The 24948-nt window shown below is 34.4% G+C and overlaps 9 protein-coding genes and 1 non-coding gene across 10 annotated transcripts; 7 read left to right on the forward strand and 3 right to left on the reverse strand.

Annotated features, from left to right (window-relative positions):
• Positions 1 to 3039: 3039 nt before the first annotated feature.
• RO3G_04779 (uncharacterized protein) lies at positions 3040 to 4805 on the forward strand (the record flags this gene model as incomplete). Its single annotated transcript, XM_067659369.1, has 8 exons — positions 3040 to 3306; positions 3378 to 3532; positions 3597 to 3668; positions 3838 to 3954; positions 4056 to 4176; positions 4316 to 4465; positions 4516 to 4631; positions 4706 to 4805. 8 exons carry the CDS (start codon positions 3040 to 3042, stop codon positions 4803 to 4805), a joined length of 1098 nt encoding a protein of 365 aa, XP_067515470.1.
• A 4574-nt stretch (positions 4806 to 9379) lies between these two features.
• RO3G_04780 (uncharacterized protein) lies at positions 9380 to 9883 on the forward strand (the record flags this gene model as incomplete). The annotated part of the gene is made up of 2 exons (XM_067659370.1): positions 9380 to 9784; positions 9869 to 9883. 2 exons carry the CDS (start codon positions 9380 to 9382, stop codon positions 9881 to 9883), a joined length of 420 nt encoding a protein of 139 aa, XP_067515471.1.
• A 309-nt stretch (positions 9884 to 10192) lies between these two features.
• On the forward strand, positions 10193 to 10885 carry RO3G_04781 (uncharacterized protein; the record flags this gene model as incomplete). The annotated part of the gene is made up of 2 exons (XM_067659371.1): positions 10193 to 10699; positions 10877 to 10885. 2 exons carry the CDS (start codon positions 10193 to 10195, stop codon positions 10883 to 10885), a joined length of 516 nt encoding a protein of 171 aa, XP_067515472.1.
• A 2674-nt stretch (positions 10886 to 13559) lies between these two features.
• On the forward strand, positions 13560 to 13721 carry RO3G_04782 (uncharacterized protein; the record flags this gene model as incomplete). The annotated part of the gene is made up of 1 exon (XM_067659372.1): positions 13560 to 13721. One exon carries the CDS (start codon positions 13560 to 13562, stop codon positions 13719 to 13721), a length of 162 nt encoding a protein of 53 aa, XP_067515473.1.
• A 323-nt stretch (positions 13722 to 14044) lies between these two features.
• RO3G_04783 (uncharacterized protein) lies at positions 14045 to 14900 on the forward strand (the record flags this gene model as incomplete). Its single annotated transcript, XM_067659373.1, has 3 exons — positions 14045 to 14311; positions 14372 to 14650; positions 14703 to 14900. The coding sequence occupies 3 exons, from the start codon at positions 14045 to 14047 to the stop codon at positions 14898 to 14900; spliced, it is 744 nt and encodes a 247-aa protein (XP_067515474.1).
• A 464-nt stretch (positions 14901 to 15364) lies between these two features.
• On the reverse strand, positions 15365 to 16270 carry RO3G_04784 (uncharacterized protein; the record flags this gene model as incomplete). Its single annotated transcript, XM_067659374.1, has 1 exon — positions 15365 to 16270. The coding sequence occupies one exon, from the start codon at positions 16268 to 16270 to the stop codon at positions 15365 to 15367; it is 906 nt and encodes a 301-aa protein (XP_067515475.1).
• Positions 16271 to 16709: 439 nt separating this feature from the next.
• On the reverse strand, positions 16710 to 19083 carry RO3G_04785 (uncharacterized protein; the record flags this gene model as incomplete). Its single annotated transcript, XM_067659375.1, has 4 exons — positions 16710 to 18508; positions 18575 to 18745; positions 18799 to 18884; positions 19079 to 19083. The coding sequence occupies 4 exons, from the start codon at positions 19081 to 19083 to the stop codon at positions 16710 to 16712; spliced, it is 2061 nt and encodes a 686-aa protein (XP_067515476.1).
• A 1276-nt stretch (positions 19084 to 20359) lies between these two features.
• Positions 20360 to 20441, forward strand: RO3G_19052. Its single transcript has one exon. It is a non-coding gene; the product is annotated as a tRNA-Ser (tRNA).
• A 2775-nt stretch (positions 20442 to 23216) lies between these two features.
• RO3G_04786 (uncharacterized protein) lies at positions 23217 to 23738 on the reverse strand (the record flags this gene model as incomplete). Its single annotated transcript, XM_067659376.1, has 1 exon — positions 23217 to 23738. One exon carries the CDS (start codon positions 23736 to 23738, stop codon positions 23217 to 23219), a length of 522 nt encoding a protein of 173 aa, XP_067515477.1.
• A 551-nt stretch (positions 23739 to 24289) lies between these two features.
• RO3G_04787 (uncharacterized protein) lies at positions 24290 to 24847 on the forward strand (the record flags this gene model as incomplete). The annotated part of the gene is made up of 1 exon (XM_067659377.1): positions 24290 to 24847. One exon carries the CDS (start codon positions 24290 to 24292, stop codon positions 24845 to 24847), a length of 558 nt encoding a protein of 185 aa, XP_067515478.1.
• Positions 24848 to 24948: the final 101 nt, after the last annotated feature.

Raw genomic sequence — 24948 nt, forward strand, 5'->3', positions numbered from 1 at the left:
TGACCTATCCATAATTACTATACTTCGTTACATTTAGAACCACTAAACATCACATATGAATAGAGTTGGAACCTCTTTGAAACCTTTATTTCAACCGATAGATGTTTAAGCAACAATTTTCAAGAGGCTTAAATTCTATCCGTCTTTTGTCAAAGGGATAGTGGGCTTATATAATGCCTTTTTGATTTAAGTATTTAAGGTCATATACATTTTATAGTAATTTTTTGTAAAACAATTGGAGATCAACTTTTCCATTTTTTTCTTTTGTCTTGTATACATCTCACCGTTAGATCCACTGAAAAAGGACGCTGCGCTTATTAAGGACTTGTTTAAAAGTTTCTTGTTTATTTGTGATAAAAAACGGAGCCTACATTGTTATAAATGTTGCTAATACCTGTTTAAAGTACGAAACAAAACCGTTTTAAATAGATTCGATATTAGATCAAAGCATAGTGTTTCGGCATACTTTAACATGGTTCACATTCAGTTTACAAAATCAGAGCAGTGAATACTTTATAAATATTTATTACATTCTTTTTTTTATTATTTGGTCGGAACTAATTATATTCTTTAAAATCAATACAAGTCGTTTTAATATAGCTCCTGATACAATGAGACATAATTTCTTTTGTAGGGACTAGAAAGCCAGTTTTATTAAAGTAAATGAATGAATGAAGCCATGTGTAAGACTGCGGTGAACTTCTTAACTTTTGATAGACAAAATAAAATCAATCAACTTGGAGATATGTGAGTATTATACTAGTGAATCCAGTGCGTTAGATCGCATTGATGCAACCAGAAGCAAAATTTGATTATGAAAAGTAATGGGATTAAAAGGAACGTCATCAAATATAAATTACTAATGTGCCTTCCATATCCCAAGAAAAGTATAACCGACGATAGTGTCATTTTGGATGAATCAAAGTTTCTGTCGAGGAAAGGTCGGATTGTAAAGAGCTTGACGAATAGCGGTCAGCTCGACGTCCAAAACATCAAAAAACTGACGACAATGACACATAAGTGAAAAATATAACTACTCAAGAAATAACTATAAACAGTCTACTGGTATAGCCAGGAACAGGTCTTCATATTAAAATTGATTCATACTAGATCTACAGCAATAATTAACTGAAGTAACTTGAAAAGGATTTAATTGAACCTTCATGAAAAGAGTATAAATAAAAACATAAATTTTTAAGTCTTGTTGAATTCCATAGTCTTTTTATTCCTACCAAATAAAAACACTTTTCCCTTTCCGTCTCCTTTTTTTTTTCAATGGCGAAGCAAAATGGGTATCCAGGTTTAAAAGGTAACTTAAAACAAAATAAAAATGATAAAAGATCATTCATATTTTTTTTTGTGAAATAAAGAGCTTCAAACGTATTTTAATACAACAAAATATCCAAATTTCGATACCTTTGTTGGCGCGAACAAAGAGAATTTGTCAGCTTGGTCAGTGTCACTGTCAGCATGCTCAGGAAAGGAGCTATTTGAAACATGGTCTATCCAGTTTACTTTTGAATGAAACAATTGAAGATATATTATAAAACAAAGTAAGCCGCCTTTTTTTTTTTTTTTTTTTTTTTTTTTTTGCACAAGTGTGAACTTTATCATTGTATTTATGCAATGACACCAAATTAATTTTCAGACAAAGAAATTTATTGAACCTCATAGCAAAGTAAAGTTGTCTTTTTCTTTATTTACAAAAAAAAAAGTTGTCTTTTTCTCATCCATCAACTCATTAATAAAACATGTTAGCTCGAATCTCTATAAACTGCATACGACCTTCAATTACATCTGATGAAACAAAAAAAAAGTAAAGCATGTAGTGTTTTTTATCTTCTTAGAACACATCAAATGACTAGAGAGATTGCAGAATTTGTTGGATAGAACAAGTCCATTGTGCAAGATATAAAAGCCAAGATTGATAACTATGGCAGTTCTTTATCTCACAAACATACACGTCGTCCTTTGAAAATAGTCGAAAGAACTGAAAGGCGCTTGAACAGGATAATTAGAGAGGATCCATTTGCCTCTTATGAAGAAATAAATATGGAGCTAGCAAAGCTGGATGTTTTTGTTTGTATAGAAACTCTTTGATCGTATGTCGATCAACTTGACTTCAAATCATACAGAGCAGCTCACAAGCCTAGATTGACTGCAAGTCACCGTGAAAGTAGGCTTCGCTGGGCGAAGGAACACCTCAATTGGACCGAAGGCCAATGGAGAAATGTTGTCTGGTCTGATGACTTGCGCTCTTGTATGAAAGGCAATAAACGCGGTAAAAAAGTACTCAGGAAGGAAGAAGAGCGTTATGATGAGAGAAATATGATATCTACAGTCAAGTGGGTAGTGGTGGTGGTGCTATGGTTTGGGGATGTTTTTGGAGAGGAGGTTTTGGGCGTTTAGAAATTATTGAAATCGGTTCTGTCCACCAAAAAACATACATCAATATTTTGGCCAACAGGTTCCATCCTTGGTTTATAAATGTCGTATTGCATCAGGAGAGAGATTTTATCTTCCAAGAGGATGGAGCTCGATGGTGGAAAGAAACCCACCAAATTAGGGATTTTGAGCACTGACCTGCTCAAAGTCTTGATTTGAGCCCCATAGAGCATGCTTGGAATGCTCTTGAAAGACAAATTGAGAGAAAAAGATCGTTGGTCAAAAACCTGCAGCAATTGAAGGTGGTTCTACAAGAAGAGTGGGCAAGACTGGATAACGAGTTTGCCGAGCGACTAGTTCGAAGCATGAAGAGGTGGTGCAACAGAATATTGAAAATCATTTTATGGATATAATTTTAAAATAAGCACTTGAACCTTTCTTTTCTTAAACTTGAAAATCCAAGCTTAGATTCACAGGTATTAATTGGTCTTGAACTTGTATGCCATATTTTTTAAATTTTTTGTTTCAATATTTTATCCAGAAATTTATTTGGTGTGATTGTATCGCCTCTCTTTCTTTTATAGGAAATTAACAGTGAAAGAAGATAACTGGAATGACGTATCAAAGTTATTGGGTGTACGACGAAAAGCAAAGATGAATGCAACAGTAACCGGTTTTCGGATTGCGGAAAAATATACTGAAAGAGCTGCAGACGAGCTGATTGGTGAAGATCTGGCTGGATCAAGTACACAACACCAAAGTACTTCAGAGAGTGACCTTGGCGAATGTCTGAATCCTAAGGATGACGGTAATTCAGCGATTGAAATGAATCGAATGTGCACCGGAGTTAAACGATCATTGATGGACGAAATGACAACTGGTGGTATAAAAGAACTAATTTTTGGCATGGGATATAAAAAGGTTAATACACGTTATAGACCCTGATTAATGTAACTGTTTGATTCATCTCTTTCTTTTTCTTCTTTTTCTAGTTAGCTAATATTCCTTGGAATGACATTGAAAAGGATATTCTTACTCAACTTGGAGAAAACCCTTTCTTGAATATAAATGTTGCTTTGGCCCCGCTCATTATAAAATTTCTTACTACGGAAAATGCCTTGGAATCCAACGATTTGTGTTTTTTCAAGTATAGTTGAACATTGACAAAAAAAACGTAAATTATTAGCATTCATTAATCATATTCCTTATAGGCTTTGTTTAAGTGGTATTGTTAACCTGATGAATTCAGCGCAATACAACAAAGTCAAGCCCTTTCTGCCCCAGTAAAAATTTCCTCAGCTGGATACATTGATCTTTTCTTTCAAAAGTCACGGTATGCAAGATGACACCCTGAAGTTGTACCAACATATAGCTTCAATTTGGTAATTATATTACGAAAAAACAGATAAAAGATCACTCATGCCATCACGCTAAACATGAATTATAATATAGTACAAATGGTTCACTTGAGGGTGTTCTTCTTGCTATCGACGAGTTGAAAAAACCGCTTTTGCAAGCAAAACAAAGAGATCATGAAGCATATCGAATGCTAAAAATCCTTGAATATGTGTAATGGGAATGAAAAACCAAACATCAATTTGTGTATATTGATTGGCTATTTTTTTTTAAATAAATTAGATTTCTAAACATATCTTATAATGTCATTTTAGGGATGCTTATTCTTGGCTGCATGAAAACTATAAAGTAAATAATGGTCTGCCAGAGGTTTTTAGACAGGGAGGATATATTTCTAGTATGAAGAAAGTAGCAGAGGATGATTATACATTCGTCGTAGATAAAGCAAGTAAAATGGAGGGAGGCTCATATTATTAAGAATGGGTATTGAATATGTGGCAAAATAATTATAGGGTAATTTAGTAGCTACTTTAACTGTAAACCATTTCTTGTGTTATTGATATCTGTTCGCTAGGCCTTGGATCTAACCTATTCAACTGATTATTGGCGTTGGTTGTCAGAGAAGGAAACAGACGAACAACGTAAGGACGCTGCAGCTGGTATTACAATGAAGAGAAGTAACTCCACTGAGATCTCAAGAAAGACCAAAAAGGACAAAAATACGGTAATTTATGAAGACAATGTATACGAAACAAAATGCTAACTTACAAATAGTATCTGGCTGAAGATCATTTGTATATAAGTGGATATCGTGAATCATTAGGAACCATTATTGGTAGATTCGCAAGAGATTTTATCTCGTCAGACAACAAATCGTCATACTTTCGCACGTAAGTGATACGCTTCATAGGCTTTCTTATTTGATATCATAATAACCATGTTTAATATTTAAATTCACTTTTAGATTGGGTATGAATTGTATAATCGACATTTCTGACACTTCAGAAGAATCACATATGTCATTATTTTGTATTGAAGATCAAAATGAAATAAAATCAAATTGACAGAAGAATTTTGTGAGACAAGCCAATCTGAATAAAATTGTGATGTTATGGAAACAATAATTAAGAAGGTAAGCAGAATCTATTTTATTGACCGCAATATTTTTTTTAATAAATTTTGATATTGGTTTTTGACTGTAAATTTGCGGATGGCTTTTTTTATTTTGCGGACAATGATTTTTATTTAGCGGATAGTAATTTTTTATTTTGCGGATAATAAATTTCATTTTGCGGATTGGCTCAAGGGCCAGACATCTATCGAAAAACGAATCCCTAATGTTGGCGAAACGAAGCCGAATAATGTGATAGATGCTCTCTGAGCCACGCTTTATTTTCCTTATTTATAATAAAATTAATATTTTCCCTTTCTTCCCTATATCTTTCTGCCTAAGCATATATTCAATTTTTTTTTTTTTTAGGGTGGGAATAAGATACAAAGTATAATAATATGAATTAAAAGCCTAAGTATCGGCGATACCATGGGTGGGCATCTATCACATTATTCGGCTTCGTTTCGCCAACATTAGGATTGTTTGTCGTTCCTAAATCAATCACAGTTGGCTCCACTCCGTCTCCTAATGTGATAGAGTTTTCAGCTTGAGAAAAAATTGAATGGGTAATTGCTGTACTTGAAGAGTCTTGATTTGTTGGTTTGTAATAGAATCGCTCAAATGTATTTGAGTTAAGACTCCAACCGGCATGTTTTTTTACTGCTTGAATCGATTGTCCTTTTTCTACTGCCTTTGTGCTTGAAGCTGATCTTATTGAATGTGCTTTATAGATGGTGGTATCTATTCCTGATCTTTCCATGATAGATTTAACCCAACTTGACATCGTTGAGGGACGAATAGATGCGACCTGTTCCGGTTTTTCAATGTGCGCCAAGAATAAAGTATGATCAGTCGGTAGATTGACTCGCAAATCGTTACTCTTCGAGATAAATAGGTATAAAGTGGATACCGGACATATACGAGTATCTTGTAGAAGACCGAGCCTTGTAGTTTTAACTTGATTTTCTTTTGGTTCTCTAAAATGTATCTTGACACCCGTAGGAATTGAGTTGTTTGAATCTTCGAAATTAAAGATGATGTCTTGAAACTGCAGTCTTCCAATATCTGATCTTGGTCTGGCCATGGTAGCTAGGCATAGTAATGCGACTGTCTTCAGTTGTAAATCATATAGAGTTAAACTACTTGAGTTTGTCCAAGTTGATACTAGAAAATCCGTCATCTTGTCAATGTCCCAAGTCTCTAGTTGTGGAGTTGAAGGTATTCTGATTTCTGATCTACGCTTTGTTACAAAGAAGGCTTGAATAATAGACTGATTGGCTAGAGGAATTTCCTCCGGATGAAGTACTCGAAATACAGACGCTATGGATGATCTTAAAGTGTTAAGATGATTGATGCTAAATTTGTTATTGTCAACCAAGAAATGTAATACATTGGTGCTGTTGTAGGCCGTTGGGTCTATTTGAGGATCTTGTTGAAAACACCATTGTTGCCAGTGCTTCCATCCATTGTCGTATGCTTTCTCTGTGCTTTTTCTTGTTGACTTAGCTATGTACTTAATACTAGTTTCATTTATTAAACCAGACTTGCGCCTTTTTTCGTTGATAATCTCCAAGAGGATAGGGAAAACTTCTTGCTGATCTTCATAATAATCGGATTGTTTAGATGCTTCAACTTCAAAATCATTGGAAACCAGAATTGACTGGGCCAGAATGGAGTCACTAGAACTGCCTGATGGGTCTTCTGTAATTTGATTTGTTGTATAACTTTCGGAATCAGTCTCCAAGGAGGGTTCAAGTACATTCCCTTCTTCAGCCACCGCTGTTGGAAAGCGTCCTGGGCTTCTGCCATTGGATCCGGATGAAGACTCCAATATCTCTTCAGTTGATGGTTGTGTGTCGCAGCAAAGGCGTCGATCTGTAGTGGTCCCCATTGTTGTAAAATCTGTTGAAACATCTTTTTCGGAATTGTCCGTTCGTAAAGTGGCAGCTGTTGTTGTCGTGTTTGGTCATTAATGATGTCTTTATTCATTATTTTATTATTGATCTCAGTCCAGCCTACGTCAGACTATACAATTAATAGTCAGACGATATAATCCAGGGTTCATTCTAAATTATTAGTTCCTCTCCTTTTTTTACTCAATAAATAGTAGTTGTTAGCTATTGACTTCCTACTGTTTTTACATCATAAGTACCAAATATCTCATGTGGAAAGTCCATGATTCGAAGAATTTCAAGGAAAACCAAGATGCAGTCAAAAAATAGCGCGGGTAGACATCGTTTACTCACACCTAGGGAGGAAACCAAAGCAGCTAGAGACATAAGACTAGGCTTATCTAAAAGCGCAGCTGACGCCTCCTTTGGCGTTAAAAAACCAGATCGAATGGTCAATCCAAAAACAATTCCTCGTACTTTCAAACGCAAAGGTCTAAAATCCGCTAAAAAAAGACGGCACTTCCACTTAGTAATGACAGGCAAAAGGCGCGATATGATTGGGCAAAGGCCCATAAAGACAGGTCCGAGACTGATTGGGAACGCGTTGTCTTTTCTGATGAGACAAAGATCCAAAAAAGAGGGTCCAATGGTCTAGAATACGCTTGGAAAGAGGATAATGCACCTTATCGAGACCATCACTACAAGAAGAAACATGCTTATGGAGGAGGCGGGATTATGCTTTGGAGTTGCATAACTATACATGGAGGGGGCTACATGTCCTGGCTACAAAGTAATGTAAATGGTGAGCTATACACATCAGTACTTGAGGAGGAATACAAGGAGACATTGAAGTACTATGGCCTGCAAAGTAGTGACATGATCTTTCAACAAGATAATGCAAGCATACATTGTGCTTCAGCTTCTTCAAAATGGTTCCAAAAGAACAAGGTTAAGCTACTGAGCTGGCCAGCATACTCTCCTGACCTTACCCCGATTGAAAATGCATGGGCCATGCTTAAAAAGAGGGAACAGATGACAAGTCCACCCCCTTCCGTGATTGAGACTGACCAAGCATTTTTTGACCGGGTTTCGAAGCTTTGGTATGACCTAGCAGCTCCAGAGTACTGTAGAAACCTTATTCACTCCATGCCCCGTCGAGTTCGGGACGTAATCCAGCGTAAGGGCCGTGATACCAAGTACTAATTAAAATTCAAAGAAATAAAAATCCGTTATTTTCAATATATCTTCTTATAACATGTCGGAAACTAAAAAATACCAATCCCGACAGGTATTATCAGATTTGTTGAAAAAAGTGGTAAATTTTTCGTCAGCAAAGCGGAGTTCTAAGTATATTTCCCGGCGTGGCATTGCGAAAAAACCAAAAGACGGACTGATTTTGTCCCTTACTGTAATTGCTATATATAGAACAATATATTTGACAGAATATAATCAGATATTTCGAGTTTACGTCAATATATTTACAAATTTTATAAAATATATACTTCGTGTATTTTGCTCTAAATGTTAAGAAATGTATGTGGAATACCGTGTTACTTTTGGTGACGCGCCGCTTCATTGTTCTTTCTACGATGATACACAAACATAACACCTTTCTATTGGACCTTACATGCTTGCGTTTTTCTTTGATACTACTCCTTTATTGGTTTATTGCCTTTAGTAATACTTCCTTATACGTCTATTTCTCTTGAATATTACTTCTTTACTGGCTTATTGCCTTTTCGCAATACTTTCTTATTGGCTTATTATGATTATATATAACTCTGGATGGTTTGTAGTAGGAAATAAAATAGGCTTAAAATACGGTATTATTGGTTAAAAATTTAGTTTTATTCGTTTATTTTGGGGCTTTATCGTCATATTGATTATATATTATTAGTTCATTTGTTTATTAAAAATGATACAAAAAGGCGGGAAAAGGAACAAGGGATCGATGGGAATAATGAAACAACACCTTTAAACGGTAGATACCAAAATTTTTTTTTTTCAAAATTGCACTTACCTAGACCTCAGAAGCAGCAAACAATACAATATAGCAGACAAAACAGGCAAAACAAACAAATACAATGAAGCAGCATCAAAAGAGATCTGAAGCAAAAGAAAGATGAAGGCAGTAGACTAAGCAGTAGGAAAGTAGAATTGAAACTGAATAAAATAAAAGATTAATTACAGTGAAACATGATGTACCCGACTTTCTTACCTTAAACCTCTTTAAAAACTAGAAGACGATACCAAGGAGTTCAAACAGCTTCAGAATCAAGCTTAGGAAACTAAATTTGAATGTTAATGAAGACAATGAAAATTTAGAAACTTACGTACCACATAAACAGATACAGAAAGGACTCAAGAACTTATAATAGCCATAAGTATACCTATGAATTTTTAATAAAGTACATTAGAAAAAAAAATTATTTTAAAAAAAAGAACAACTTACCTGGGATAACAAATCAAAAAAAAGAAAGAAAGAAAAGAAAAGATTGATCTGAGACATCAATCCTTTTATAGGTTTTTTGATTTGTATAGAACTGAGTTTACAATTGAACGCAATAGTATTTAAGGTGTGTTCAACTTCAATGTTAAGTTTCTTTACTTTTTCTTCAAAGTACCTTATAACATTATGTCTGACCGTATTATCGAATTCAACCCTGCTCCTGTCAATGCTCGTGACTCTAACTCTGCTGGGCAGCCAATTGCTCTTCCTTCCCGTGCTGTTGTTCCTGAGTTTGTGTCAAGTAATGGTATTCTTGATAGCTTTGCCTATCCTAGACCTGGTTACCCCCCTATGACCAATGTCCAGAAGCGAATGCGTGAAGCTGAAGATGTTGGACGTGATGAAGCTTCTCTTTCCTTCTCCATTTATCTGGATATGAGAAAGGAAATTGACACTTTGAAGGAGATGTTAAGAAAAGAGCAGGAAGAAAAGCGTGCCTTGCAAGTGGCATTTGCCAAGGTCAAAGAAGCCTACAGAGAGCTTGAACAAGAATCCAGCAAAAGTGCAAAACCAATTGCAACAGCGATTAAGGTAAGATTATTAATAATTTAAATTTAAACAAGTGTAATACAGTGCGTTGCAAAACCCGGACACAAAACTCTTTTCATGGGATAGATCAACGACTATTAGCAGTATTGACGTAATTTAACTACTGTTAGATAGAGAAATTTATTTTATGCTAAACTGTGGCCTGAATTGACGTCATACACTAGTCATTTATAGCATGATTTGCCATAGACTAATATAGCACATTTACGTCAAAGTGGTTATTCATCTTTTATTCATCATTACATCACAGGGATTACACGTTGTGAAATGAAAGTTACATCATCTTGTAGCCCTAGTCTCAGTCTGTAAGGTGTATATAAATCCACTAAAGTTTCTTACATTTTAAAAATATTTCTCACTACGTAAATTTCCCACTCTCAATTTTTTAAAATGCCTCGCGGAATTAGCTCTAGTAAGCTTGACAGAGTCAAACTTTGCCTACATAACAACGAAACCACGACAACTATTGCTGCAAAAACTGGGGTCTCTGATCCTACTGTACGTCGCTTAAAGGCTACCTTAAAACCAAACTATATCCGACCTAAGGGCGGAAGGCCAAAATATACTCAGAACCTCCGCACCAATGCCCTTCGTTTAAAGCTCAGATCTGGTGCCTTAAAGTCTATTTCTGATGTATGTTCTTATTTGAAGTCAATTGGATGCTCGATGAGCAAATGGCAAGCAAAAAGGCTGATGAACGAACTTGGCTTTAAAGCTACACTGAAGAAAAGCAAGCCATTCTTGAGTGACCAACATCAAAAGAACCGCCTTAAGTGGTGCAAGACGCATCAAAATTGGACTGTTGATGACTGGAAGAAGGTTATCTTTTCTGACGAAACAAAAATAAACATCTTTGGGCCAGACAGCAACCCTTACACTTGGAAAGAAGATGGGGTAGTAAGCAGACCACACCATGTAAAGCAGACAGTAAAGTACGGAGGCGGATCCCTGATGATGTGGGGTTGCATGACAGCAAAAGGGGTTGGTTATGCTTGTCAAACCTTTGGTAGTAATATGAACTCGCAAACCTATACCAATGTATTAGCAACCACATACAAAGATACACTCGATTAGTATGGCTGAAAACATAAGGACGTCATTTTTCAACGTGACAATGATCCTAAGTGTTATAGGTAGACATAATAAAATAATAAATTATGCTATAAACCAAACATCTCCAACACTAGCATAGTTGAATCATAAAGATCTGACGATGAATTATATCATAAAGAGTAATGAATGTCTTGCATATATAATACCAACTTGTTATAGTAATGAGTCTTTGCATAATCTCTTTTATGATCCAATGTATTAAGTTGCATTAAGACTATGTATGTCAGAATAGAATATTGTTTTTCTTGCATAGTAACTTTATTGATCTAAACGAATGATTGAGAAATAATCCTATCGATAATCCGATTGGTGCCTTAATAGCTCCTGTTGTCTCCATTATTAGGTTTCAGTCTTTCTGTACTTATTTAGTAACCGAGTTTACTCAAACCCAATAACCATTCAGGAACAAAATACAAGTGCCGTCTTAAACAACGATTCCATGGATGACTATTTATAAATGCAACACTAGTAGCTTAGAACAACGATTTATAATATAATTATACAAGATAAGATTCCATGGAACAAGATATGATGACAATGCCCCAATCCAGAATGAAACATCAAGAAAGAACCAATTGATTTAACTCAATCGTCCCCATGAATTATCATTCAAAAGAATATAAATATTCCACCTAAATCCTGATTGAAAAAAGGACAACTTTAAACTTGGATATAATCAAGAATAAAAAGTATCTCAAAGTAATTATCGTTTTGGTGCTTTTTTATTTCTTTTTATCTTCGTCTATTACACTAAGCATACCTCCAAACATACCAAGAGATGGATGAAGCGAAAAGGGGTACAATTACTGCAGGGCTGGCCAACACAAAACCCTGACGTCAACCCTATAGAGCATCTATAGAGGCACTTGAAACATAAGCTACGCAGTCATGACAACCGTGCTGTCAATGTTGATGAACTATGGCAAAGTATATGCAAAGAGTGGGTTTCATTTACACCAGGTGATGTAGAATCATACTACAGAAGTATGCCCAAACGTATTAAGGCAGTAATCATAGCTGGAGGAGGGAATATCAAATATTAAATAAAAAAAACTTTATCCAAAAAAAACATAAATTTCGAAAATAATAACTCATAAGATCATAACTCAGACACACATTATTTTCTCCGCTCCAAATTTGGATCATAAATACTATATAAGCTACACTATATTTGTGCGAACTTTCGAATTAAAAGCTCAACTAGAGGGCGATTTATAGGGATCTGCACGGTTTTTTAAGTTTTGTGTCCGGGTTTTGCAACGCACTGTATATATCTTTACAGATATAGTATATACTTTTTTCTAGCTTTTTTTGGTACAAAAATTACATCTCTATTCTGAAAATTCAATTTCGTATTATTTTACACTATGTTCCACTGTTAAAATACCAGATGTATAATAATTTAGAATATAGGGTTTGGGTGCAGTGACCCACTGCACATAATTGTTATCTATGGAGTATGATAGCTGTCAGGTATACTTTAGTTAGTCGGGATTTATAATGAATTATGCATAATTATTGCGGTATGTCCAGTTGAGCTCGTTTACGTTGAATGTTAACTATTGTACCTCGATAACCAAGTATTACTGTTTGACAACGCGCCGCTTCATTCTTTTTTTAACAACGAAGTACAAGCAAACGTCTTTCTATTGGGCCTTACATGCTTGTGTTTCTCTTTAATACAACTTCTTTATTGGCTTGTTACTTTTCGAAATACTTCCTTATTCGTCTGTTGCTCTTTAGCAATGCTTTCTTATTGGCTTATTACGGCTACATTTAGCTTTGGATGATTTACATTAGGAAATACAATAGGCTTAAAATACGGTATTATTGGTTAAAAATGTAGTTTTATTCATTTATTTTGGGGCTTTATTGCCATATTGATTACATATTATTGGTTCATTCCAGTATTACAAAAGGGTAGGGGAGGAAGGAAAACGAGAAGGAGATCCATGAAAACGATGAAATAAAAAATTTTATTTAAAAAAAAATTGTGGAAAATGCACTTACCTTTACCATAGAAGCAGCAAACAAAAGAGCGTAGTAAATAAAGCCCATAAATAAAAGCGAGCCAGTAGTAACGAGGATCCAAAGCAGTAAGAGATTGGAGACAGCAGGAAACAACAGAAGCCAAAGCGTCTAAAGTTGTATAAAATAAAATATTAATAAAAGTAAACCATGATGTACTCAACTTCTTTACCTTAAAGCTCTTTTGTTAACAAAACAGGATGCCAAGACATTCATAAAGGTTCAGCCACGAACTAAAGAAATCTAAATTTTACTTTTAATAAAGATTATTGAAAGCTATGAATGTATTTACCTTTTGAAAAGATATATAAATAACCAAAGGAACTACAGCAGCCATGAGTACATGTATGGGTATCTACTACAGCACATTAGAACCAAAGTTTTCTTTTTCTTTTTTTTTTTTACTTACCTTGGGATAACCGGAGCGATGTTGAAAAAGGAAATTGCTGAAGAAAAAGAAAAAAAAAAGGAACAAGATTTCGAAAAGGAAATCTTTTAAATATTTTTTTTTGGTATAGTTAGACTGAGTTTCATTGTAAACGCGATAGTATTTAAGGAAGATTCAATTTTGATGCCAAGCTCATTTATCTTTATTTCAAAGTACTTTTACAACACTATGTCTGATCGCGTTATTCAATTCAACCCTGCTCCTGCCAATACTCGTGGTTCTAACTCTGTTGGGCAACCAATCGCTGTTCCTTTGCGTGTTGTTGTTCCTGAGCTTGCTTCAAGCGATGCCATTCCCGATAGCTTTGCCTATCCTAGTGAAGTGTTTTAAGTATTTAAAATAGACAAAGAAGAATTAACGAGACCGAACAATAGTTCTCCAGTCGAATTCTTTTATTAAAGAAAGATTCCAAGGCTATTTATATTAGTTGAGCAAGACCTGAGATTAAATGACAAGAGATAGTTACGACCGATATGATTTGACATGTATAAGAAAAATTTTATAAACTGATGTAAATAATCAACTGTTGAGGTGAAAGTGAAACTTGGCTGTTCAGGGCAGTTGGTAATTATCAGGATCTATTCTTATTCAAACTCATTTGTAAAGATTTAGCTTAGAATGATAAGACTGTTATCTTATTGACATGTCAAAACATGACACCTAGGCCTGGTTTTCCTCCTATGACCCATGTCCAGAAGCGAATGCGCCAAGCCGAAGATATGGAGACTGATGAAGCATCTCTTTCTTTTTCTATTTATATGGAGATAAGAAAAGAAAACTATGATTTGAAGGAGATGCTTCGAAAAGAGCAAGAGGAAAAGCTGGCCTTGCAAATGGCATACAGAAAGCTCAAAGAAGCATACGATGAGCTTGAAGCAGAATCAGGCAAAGGCGCAAAGCCAATTGCTACTGCTGTAAAAGTAAGAACATTAAAATTCAATATTAAACAAATGTACTAATCAATTTTCTCTGAAATATAGGATGCTGTGAGAAATCACTACAACAACCTGCCGCCATCGTCTCAATACGTTCTTGAAAAGCCTCTAAAGTCTACTGAAAATCAAAAAGTATTCAAATTATTGCAAGATTATGTGAGTAGTCATTATTCATATAAAAATACAAACAACCGCGATTTACGCAAGTACCTCGAGCGCCAGTATTATACAAAGAAGGCCGGGATATCCACTGGTGAAGAGGTAGATCCAGTTGAAGATTTTATAAGAAAACGAAAAGCAGCAAAAGTCACTCGTAGAAGTGCTGTAAGTGCTACATAAATTACTGTAATCGTATAAACTGACTTTGCTTTTTTAGAAAACAAGAGCTCGTAAGGCTATATACGAGCAATACAAGGACCAAGGCGTTTATAACAATTATCCCAACTGTGAGTACTTGCTTCAACAGCAATACATGTCTGAAGAAGAAGACATGTACAGTAGCGATACAATGGACAAGGTGGAAGAAGTTCTTCTGGAGCGAAATCCAGACAGAACAACTCCTTTTACCGAATAGGAACGCATGTCTGTCTTGTGTAAGAAAACCGTCGATTATTTTGAAGTTCGAGTACCAACGTACAGATCACCTGCTGTAAGTTTAATTAGTATCTTTTAAGCGCAATCGGCTAATTATTCAATATTTAGTGTACCGAATTCTTTAAGCTTTTGGATGATCAGATAGCAAGTGAGAAAGCAAAGAGGCAAAGAACTGGAAATAGCAGCATCCAGTTTCTTCCTCGTATAAAAAGAAAATGTTCGCTGCCTGTTCCTGACTTCATAAAGAAAGAAAATATAACTGAAGAAGGTATCGCTTGGGCTTTTGGTTCCGAAATGGAGTTGGATGAAGGCAACTTGCTATTTTAAAAACAAAAAAAAACTTGTAAAATAAATTAAAAAAATATAAAGAAACGCGGTGTTTGGATTTTTAAATTTTAATTTTTTTTTTTTTTTACTTTTACTTTTACTTTATTTTTTTATATTTTACAAACCAATGGTTTTTCTTGGGAGAGGTAAAAAGACAACATGATTATCAGGATAGCCTTGCTTCATAGCAACACAAGTAAAGATACGCGATACTGGAAGAATACAGTCTGAATCAGCTGGTCGAAAAGAGTTATGGTAATACGCGGCACCAAGACATTCAAATCCTTGAAAAGGATGAAGAGGAGCATTATACCAACGTACAAAAGCAAAGAGGTGTTCATCAAAAGCATTTGGGGCAAAGACCCGACCATTTGGCATCATAGTTTTCTTCATTTGAAGCTGATGGCTAAAATAATACTGCACCTGACCAATCCGCATTTCAGGTTCTTTTCCAGGAACAGCAGAATTGCAAGCCACTTCAATATAACAACCACGAGTAGTACGTGATGCTTTTGATCGATATGTTTGCCCAAGAATTTCAATTTCAGAGAAAAGAGAAATATCGGGGAGCACCATCGTAGATAAGTCATCAAGATCTTCTGGAATAAGCGCACTTGCGAATGTTCGATCAGTATATACAAGCCTGTAAAAGGCAAGAAGGTAACCATAATGGGCTCGAGTCAACCTATTAACACTAACTTTGTGTCTAGAAGAAGCTTGCGTATCAGGAGGTAGAATTTCAGCACCAGTGAAGGTATCATTCAAACGTAGAGGAGCACTGACAAATAAGCTGAAATCAAAGCTGGTTGAAACAGATGAAGCAACAAGGGAATCAGAAGGTGTCGGTGACAAGTAACCAAAGGAAGACATCATCACTGGGTTCTGTTTAATTCCTTGTGGTAAATTACGGATGTAGTTGTTATGTTCTGGTAAAGTAAAAGAAATAACAAAGATAAACCAAAAGAATACTTTTTGAGACTGAACTTTATTTAAGACAATCTTAATTGTTAAAAAAGAAATCATTACAAAGTCTACTATTTATATTCTTCTATCAATTGGCGGGTAAATGAGTAGTTATGAGCGTAGATCCAATCATTGACATGTTTGATTGAAGAATGATCACTGAATCGATTATGAAAATTTTTAATTCGTTGTTTTTATAGATCTTATTGTTCTTTAACTGATCTGGGAGAGTTGTCCCGTCTTCATTGAGAGGAAAGATATATTTATATGAAATGCCTCCAGTCAGATCAAAGTTGACTAGGTACCTGATCCATTATTATTCATTTACAGAAATGATGAATAGTAAAGATCATGACTTATTTAGTGTTCATGTTTACTTTATAGAATGAATCTAATAGTGATAGTTTTATATAAAAAGAAGAAGAATATATTTTATTTAATAAAGATTTAAATTATTATCTTTTATCAATTTTAATATACTTCTTTTAGCTGTGATTATTCAATGTCCGTTATGATCAGACTCTGTTCTACAACAGTAGTCACCATAATGTACAACAGAAAGGAACTTCTTCATGTACGTAACTTCGAACGCTGTCTTGTGGTTTACTGTCATCTTCTTAATGTCACCATTAAGTCTCTCGAAGCCATATAACCAAAATGCATAGATTGGACCAAAGTCTTGGATGGTGTCCTTTAAATGTAGATGAAGATGCATATTTGGAGTGACCATCTCTGGACCATACAATTCAGCAACACCAAGGACAAACTCATGGAATAGCTTGTGGGCTATCATGGCTTCATTCTGGGTAATGCATGGACGACATACAATATGACAGGCCTGTACAAACTTTGCCCAATTTTCCTTATGACGGACTGGAAGACGAGACTTGAGCAAAAGAGGAGAAAGAGCAAGGCACCAGGTTCTCCATTCATCAGCCTTTAAGTCAGAGAAATCGCTGGCAATTTTCTGATTGATTGGCGTGTATTGTGCTGGCAATATAATATCATTTGCTTCTTTTTGCATTTCTTTCAAGTCAGCATCAGTCAGGTATAATTCATGGGTAAGGTCACAAATAGTTGTACGCCATATTTTAACCATTTTCTTTGCTGTTCCAAGGAAAAGGCCATGCATTGGATCAATGGCAGTACAACGAACAAGATTAAGGTATTCCAAATCATGTAAGGCAGAGAACCGAGTACCAAACTTCTGTTCCAAGTCGGCTCTTTGTCTCTTGGTGGTTGCTTCTTTCCAATTTTTTGCATGATAACGGTTTTCAATACTGGTACGAAGTGACCAAGCATCAATATCTTCAAGACCAAAAGAAAAATCACGTTGAAGATGAGTATTATAACGAGCAGGAAATGCTGTTGAGCACTTGTTACAAGGTACAGTGGCATTGAATGAAGTAAACCCACTAACCTTTCGGCTAGCAGGAATATCGCAAGCAATCAAGAACAGAGCAGCACGAACTGGGACAGGCACGTTAGGAGATTCAGCCGTACAGGTAAAGAAGTCATCGTAGTAAAGTTCCTTCAGATCATTTACCAAAACTTGTAAATAGTTGTTGATTTGTGTGTCCTTGGGTTCTTTGGGACCAGGAATAACACAAACTAAGATGATATTTTCTTTTTTATATCGGATGGATCTTGGAAGATTATTTATCGTCAAGTAGACAGCACCAACAGAATACACGGTTCTTTTTGAAGATTGAAACCAATCGACATTCAAAGTGAATAGGAGGGATCTAGCTTGACTGGTAAATACATTACCATCTCTATCTTTGAATTCATTCCAAAGTTGACCATCATAGATATCATACATAGTGTTGTTATGACGAGTACGATAGCGCCATGCTTCAATTGCTGATTCAAAGCCTGGTCGTGAGAACATCACAGTCAAGGCATACTTGATGGAATTGAATGCAGAGACCTTGTTGGCGTACATTTTGCTTGCACCAATTGTAACAGGCTTGAAGAGTGAAGCATTACAGGTGATACGAAATTCAGAAAAGGTGCACTTCGAATCACAGTGTACTTCTTCAGGCTGGTACAATGTATGACATTCGGGACAGACAACAAGGCGAAACATGCCCTTGTAAGTATAATCAATTCCAACAGCGTTACGCATGGTATCCAATTTTGCGGGAAAAATTGGTTGATGGTTTAAGAGAAGAGCAAGATCATTGGCAAATTTCATTACTATTTCAGCAGCATATTCCGATATGAAAAATAACTGGAAATAGGTCAAGAAGACAGCAATAAAAGCAACAACATCGTTTTGGAATCCCTTGATTTCAACTAAAAAATTAATAATGTAAGTAATCTATTCTTTATAATAGTAATCTACTTTTAGGAAATAATTACCTTGAGGCATATCAAATTCAACAATATCCATACTATCAGATACATTCACTTCATCATTTTCCATCACTTCCCAATTTGAAACGTCTTCTGCACCATCATCATCAGAATCGCTTTTATTTGCTTCAATCATCTCATTATTGGCATCAATTTCTTGGACCTTTTCTGATTCATCTATGCATATTTAACGCGTCAGTAAAAATATTATCTAAATGTAAGTGAACTACCTTTAGCAGCTTCCTTTTTTTTATGGCGAGCAAGGGTCCATCGAGCAACCAATTGGTACTTGCCAATTTTCCCTTCAGAACATTGGCTACAGTAGCATTTAAATTTGTATTGGGTTGAAGAATTCATTGTAAATATAATAAAAGATTATTTTATAAGCTTGATCCATTATTTTACGCGTTTATATATGATTTCAAAAACAATAGCCAAGGAGAATTGATATTCAGTTGAAAATCTAAAAATAAAGCAAAGCATTATGATTGGTGTAGCCAAAATACTTACATCATACCAACAATCGCTGGATAGTAGATTTGGTTGCAGATAAAGTAAGTTTACCGTTTATATTGTGGGCTTTGAATCTTTTTTTAGATTTCTGTGTGATGCTTTTCACCTTCGCCATATTTGGTCCACTTTTACTTTTTAATGAAAAAAAAATTTCAAAGTACTTTTTTTTTTTAACCCAAATTTAAAACGCTGCGTTTTTCATTCAAGTTAAAACAGTACAATGAATAGAAATTCCTTTTGTAATGTCAATGCTGGGAATGTAATTTATTTTTTTTTTTTTTTTTTTTTTTTTTTTTTTTTTTTTACAATTTCAACATCTCAACATTACAACTTTTTTTTTCTTTCTCTGAAGTACTCTGTTTTTTAATTTTTTCCATAGAAATTTCAAGACATGTAGCATAACAGACATTCATTCCATTACCACTTTTTTTTTTTTACTCTCAAAAAATAAAAATGATTATCAAAAATACTTTGTCTTTTTTTATTTCATAACCTTATTATTTAAAGCATATCTTTTCCAGCTTTAAAACAAATTTAACTTCTTTAGAACCAAAAGAGCCCTTTTTCTATTTATTTTATTCAATCTTTTAAATTTTCTACTTTATTCATATTCTTTTTTATTTAACTTGTAAACAAATGCTTTCATACTTATTATTATAGCAATACTGTACACTTGTATAAGAGTTTCATCTCTCTTCTTCATATGTATCCCTTTTCTCTTTTTTTTTTTTTTTTTTTTTTTTTTTTTTTGCTCCCTTGGCACTAAAATTAATCGCCTTTTTTATTTAATAAAGTCTTTTTTTGGTAAAATACGACATGAGAGCTGAAAAATGCTTAAAAAGAGAACGCCACGACTCAATCACTTGAATTTCCGAGCTTATACGCCAATAGAAATGCTTTTTGGGTCTTTGTTGAATTTAAGAAACCTTGCACTGAAGTTGAAAAAGGATGGTCTTCCCAATTTGTAATCTTGTATGGCATCATGTAGCACAAAAGAAAAATGTTTATTTATTTAAAAAATACAATGTCTTTTTATTCAACAAACGTATTATATACTTTTGTTTATTTTTATAGATTTAAAATCTATTTTTTTCAAGCTTTCTTCTGATATAAAAATCAGGCTTCTAACACTGAAATCCACGTTCTCATTCCTTTAATAGAATTACCACTATTAAAAAAGATCACCTTTATCAATTTGGATAACCAGGTTTGGGTGCAGTGACCAATCACGTGATCCCGCGCAACACAATTTACTATAGCGTTTATCAAACATCGGTTGTCACTATGTCCGAGTGGTTAAGGAGTATGACTAGAAATCATATGGGCTCTGCCCGCACAGGTTCAAATCCTGTTGGTGACGAAATACGCTAATTACCCGCTTATTCTTTTTTCAATCACTAAGCAAATCCTTTGTCACGTGTTTTGTTACTGTTGTTAGTGTAGCACAAATGATGAAATTTTAGATCAAGAGAACAATGCTGATCACAAGAATAATTTTGATGTCCAGCGACATTGATGTCGTTCGACATAGATGTTGTGACAAAGAAGTCAAAAAATGAAAAAAGTCAAGAAAATGAAAGAAGTCAAAAAAATGAAAAAAGTCAAAAAGAAAAAAAAAAAAAAATTTAACAATATAAATATCCCAACTATTTAGATGAAGAAAAAGGACAGTACAGTTCTACTCACATTTTATTTTATATATTTTATTCAATAAACAGGCAACCTTCTCATAAAAGTTCCTGATCCCTTTATTTTTTTTACCTTTACCTTTATTTGATCTTAATTAAAAGATCTGGTGGTCACTACAGTACCTTACTTTAAAAATTTCAAGAAAAACTTCTCTAAAACACTCAAACTAAACCAACCATACTACAAAATAACAATGTCAAACAACACAAACAATAAGCCACGCCAATTTTTATATAAATAAGATGAATATTTTTAAACAAAATAACATTATCCAATCCAATCCAATAAATTCAATAAATCAAATCCTCTTGCGCTTAAAAAGCAATCTTTTCTTATTGGGTCACAATTACCTTTTCTTTTCTTTTTATTTTTACTTATTCTTTCTGATCTGATACCCGAGTTATCACAAATCAAGAAAGTTCCCTTTTATTTTTATCGTTTATCAAACAATCTTATTCTTAACCTTATTGATCTAAAAAGATCTGGTGGTCACTACTCAAAGACAATTTACTCTAAAGAACTGTTAAACGTTCAATCAAGTTACCTAAACTCAAGTCATTCAAGACTTCAAACCTCAATTTAAACAAATCTACATCACTTTAACACAAGCCAAGTCCCAAGTACTAACAAGTTACATTAGGATGCAGATTATAAATTTTGACCAGAAGGTACATAAAAATTAATGCAAGGCACAAAAATTAAAAGGTGCTGTAACGAAAATGGCAATGAAGATGCACAGAGATTAGCCGAGTCAAGTCAAAAAGATAAAAAAAATTAAAAAAATGAAAAAAGTTAAAAAGATAAAAAATGTTGAAAATATAAAAAAGGTCAAAAAAATAAGAAAAGCTAAAAAGAAAAAAAAATATTATACATATATCCCATCTTTTTGTGAAGAAATTGTCAGTTAGTTTAAATAAATCATATATTTCTACTCAATAATTAACAAACTTTAACAAGAAAGTCCCTGTTTACCTAAACTTTTTACCCTACTTTAACTTTTATCAAGAAACATCTTATTGATCTTACACATAAGATCTGGTGGTCACTACTTATCAAGCATCTGCTTAAATTCCATACAAAACAACAACTTACAAGGCAATCACAACCTTAAATCAAGCTCTACAAGCAAACTTCACCCAATTTAACTCACTTACTACAAGCCAACCTCTAAAATAACAATGTTATAAAATTCATAAAAACTATAAAAACAATTAATTCACTTACTTTTGACAAACTTACTTCTGACATACTTTACTTTTGATTATTTTTAAATAAATATCATTGTAACACAATGCAGCAAACTTTGGCAGCATTCGACTTTTCTCTCTCCAATTGGTTTAAATCCAGGAACATACAAACAAATACGTATGAATACAGATAAATCCAGAAAAATACAAAAAAATATAGAATATCCATAAAATCATCAAAAACAGCATATAATCAGAAAAACCAAAAACATATAAATAACTTCAATATTTCTTATACTTTACCTACTTACTTTTGTTCTTACTTACTTTTGTTTCTACATAACCTTGTTTCTACTTACTTCATATTACTTTTTGATTATTTCAAATAAATATCATTCAAAGTAAATTTCTTTTATTTTTCTTTTATTTTACTTAACATCAAGAACAAGAAGTCCCTTGAAGCATATACACTTCATTGTAATTCCCTATTATATTATCTTTTTATTTTACTTTACTCAAAACAGTTTGATCTACTTAACAAGATCTGGTGGTCACTTATTACAAGCGAACTTAGATTCAATCTATTACTCTTTTTGGAATCAAATCCTATCTAAACCTTTGATCTTATATCAAGACTTATTCAGTACAAACCTATTTATACTACAAAAACCTTACACAATCCAATCATCACATCATTCAACGCAAATCTCTTTTATTACTATTACTATTTTACTAAACATCAACAACAAGTCGAGTCCCTTGAAGCCAAATATCTTCATTGTATCACTGTTAAAGCTCATATCAAGCTACTATTACCTTTATATCAAGACTGATCTACTTTAAACAAGATCTGGTGGTCACTCCTATCAAGAAAATACTCAAATATAACTTTACTTCATATTCAAAACTACTTTAAACTCTTTATAAATACACAAGGCCTAAATAGAAAACAAGCTACAGTTGTTGGAATAATTGTTCGAATGTTTTGCAATTCTATACGTTTTGATTTGTATCTCTGCAGTCAGATAAGATAGAACTACGTACAATACCTCATTAGAAAGCGATAGTTGTGACATATAGCATATAGAAATTCAGGGGTATGGAATTACTTCCATATATAGTAAGATTAAATTGCGTCAGCATATGCATTCGAACAATTTTTCCAATTGAATCATCTTTTATTTATATCGTGTGTAACCGCCTTTAGCTTTAATAACTGCTCTACAACGAGCTGGCATACTCTTGATATATGCTTGGCATTACTCTTTGGTACAAGAAATACATTCTTTCTCGATTCTAGACCAGAGATCATGCACTCCTTTAGCCCTACCTTCATATAAGCTCAGCCTCAGCTTTAAATGGTGCCAGAGATGTTCTATAGGATTCAAATCGGGACTTTGAGCTGGCCAACTGAAAGTATGCTCTTCTTTAAACCCATTTTCCTTAAACCAAGCACGAGCAAGCTTTGATGTGTGCTTAGGATCGTTGTCTTGTTGAGAATAAATAGATTCCTGTTCGTAACCATAGTACTTCAGACTGTCCATAAGTGTAGTTGACAGGATATGCACATAATCTGATGCTTTCATAGTACCATCCTCAATTGCGCAGGCATATCCAGGACCATCCCACGTCATACAACCCCAAAGCATCACACTGCCAGCTCCTCCTTTGACTGTAAGGTCAAGATGATGAGGCTGCAATTTGTCACCGGGTCTTTTCCAAAAGTACTTACAGCCATCTGAACCCCAAACATTAATCTTGGTCTCATCGGAAAACACCATACGTCTCCAGTCATCTTATGTCCAATTTTTGTGAGCTTTAGCCCATTTTAGTCTAGCTTCCATGTGACATTTTTTGAGGAGAGGCTTTTTCTTCTTAATTTGGGCATTGAAACCCATACTATGAAGCATTTTTACTGTACCAAAATAGCCTATCTTATGACCAATACTGTTTAAATACAGTGGCCGTCAAAACTGGTCGCATGTTTTCATATTTTGCCTATACGCACTATCTTCTTCTTCATTTCTTAGTCTATAGCAATGAAATATAGTTCATTCGAAAGAGCAAACTCTGGACAATTATATGGTAACACAGACATCACAGTAGAGCCAGTATACTGGTAGTAATTGGCACTTAAAGTCCGACGGTACATGCGACCAGTTTTGACGGCGTTTGTAAGTAACATAATATAGTCACAAAAATGTGGCTTAATTGTAATTTTTTCATATTTTTTTCTTCTCTTTCTTCTTTCATCGTAATATCATTTACATGTAAGTGTTTTTTTGTTAAATTGCAGCACTCCATTAAGACATTATACCATTGCAGATCCGACATGCGTGCAATTTCAAATGACAAAGCAAACAACATCTACTCATTGCTGAGATCCAAGAAGTCAAACAGCAAAATAGCAAAACAAGTTGGTGTTAGTCGTACCACTGTTCAGAAGTATCGCTCATCTCTTAAGATGAGTGGAAATTTTGATGAAGGTGGTCGCCCATCTCTAATTAGCCAACGCATGGTGAACTACATCCGGAGATTAGTCACCTTAGGAAGAAAAAATAACGCTGTAGAGACCCAAAAAGCTCTAAAAGAAGAATTTGGAATGTCAGTAAGTGACAGTACCGTACGCCGCGTTCTTAAAAAAGCTGGCTTTATAGCGTTTGTCAAGCCTCAAAAACCTTTGCTACGCAGCCAAAACATCGTGAAACGCCTTCAGTGGGCCAAATCGCACCAACATTGGGCTATGGACGACTGGAAACGAGTCATATTCTCAGATGAGACTAAAGTAAATCGTTTTGCATCCGACGGAAAGGCTTATGCATGGAAACTACCCCATGAGGAATTGAACTCGCGACATGTACAGCAAACCGTGTCGTATTTACCCCATTAAATACTTATTATTCGTATGAGATTACTCAAATCTTATATAAAAAATAACAAGTACTGAATACATAATATTATATATTACATATTCTCTAAGACTCATTTACA

Source organism: Rhizopus delemar, genomic scaffold (genome assembly GCF_000149305.1).
Source record: "Rhizopus delemar RA 99-880 supercont3.3 genomic scaffold, whole genome shotgun sequence".
Taxonomy (NCBI): domain Eukaryota; kingdom Fungi; phylum Mucoromycota; class Mucoromycetes; order Mucorales; family Rhizopodaceae; genus Rhizopus; species Rhizopus delemar.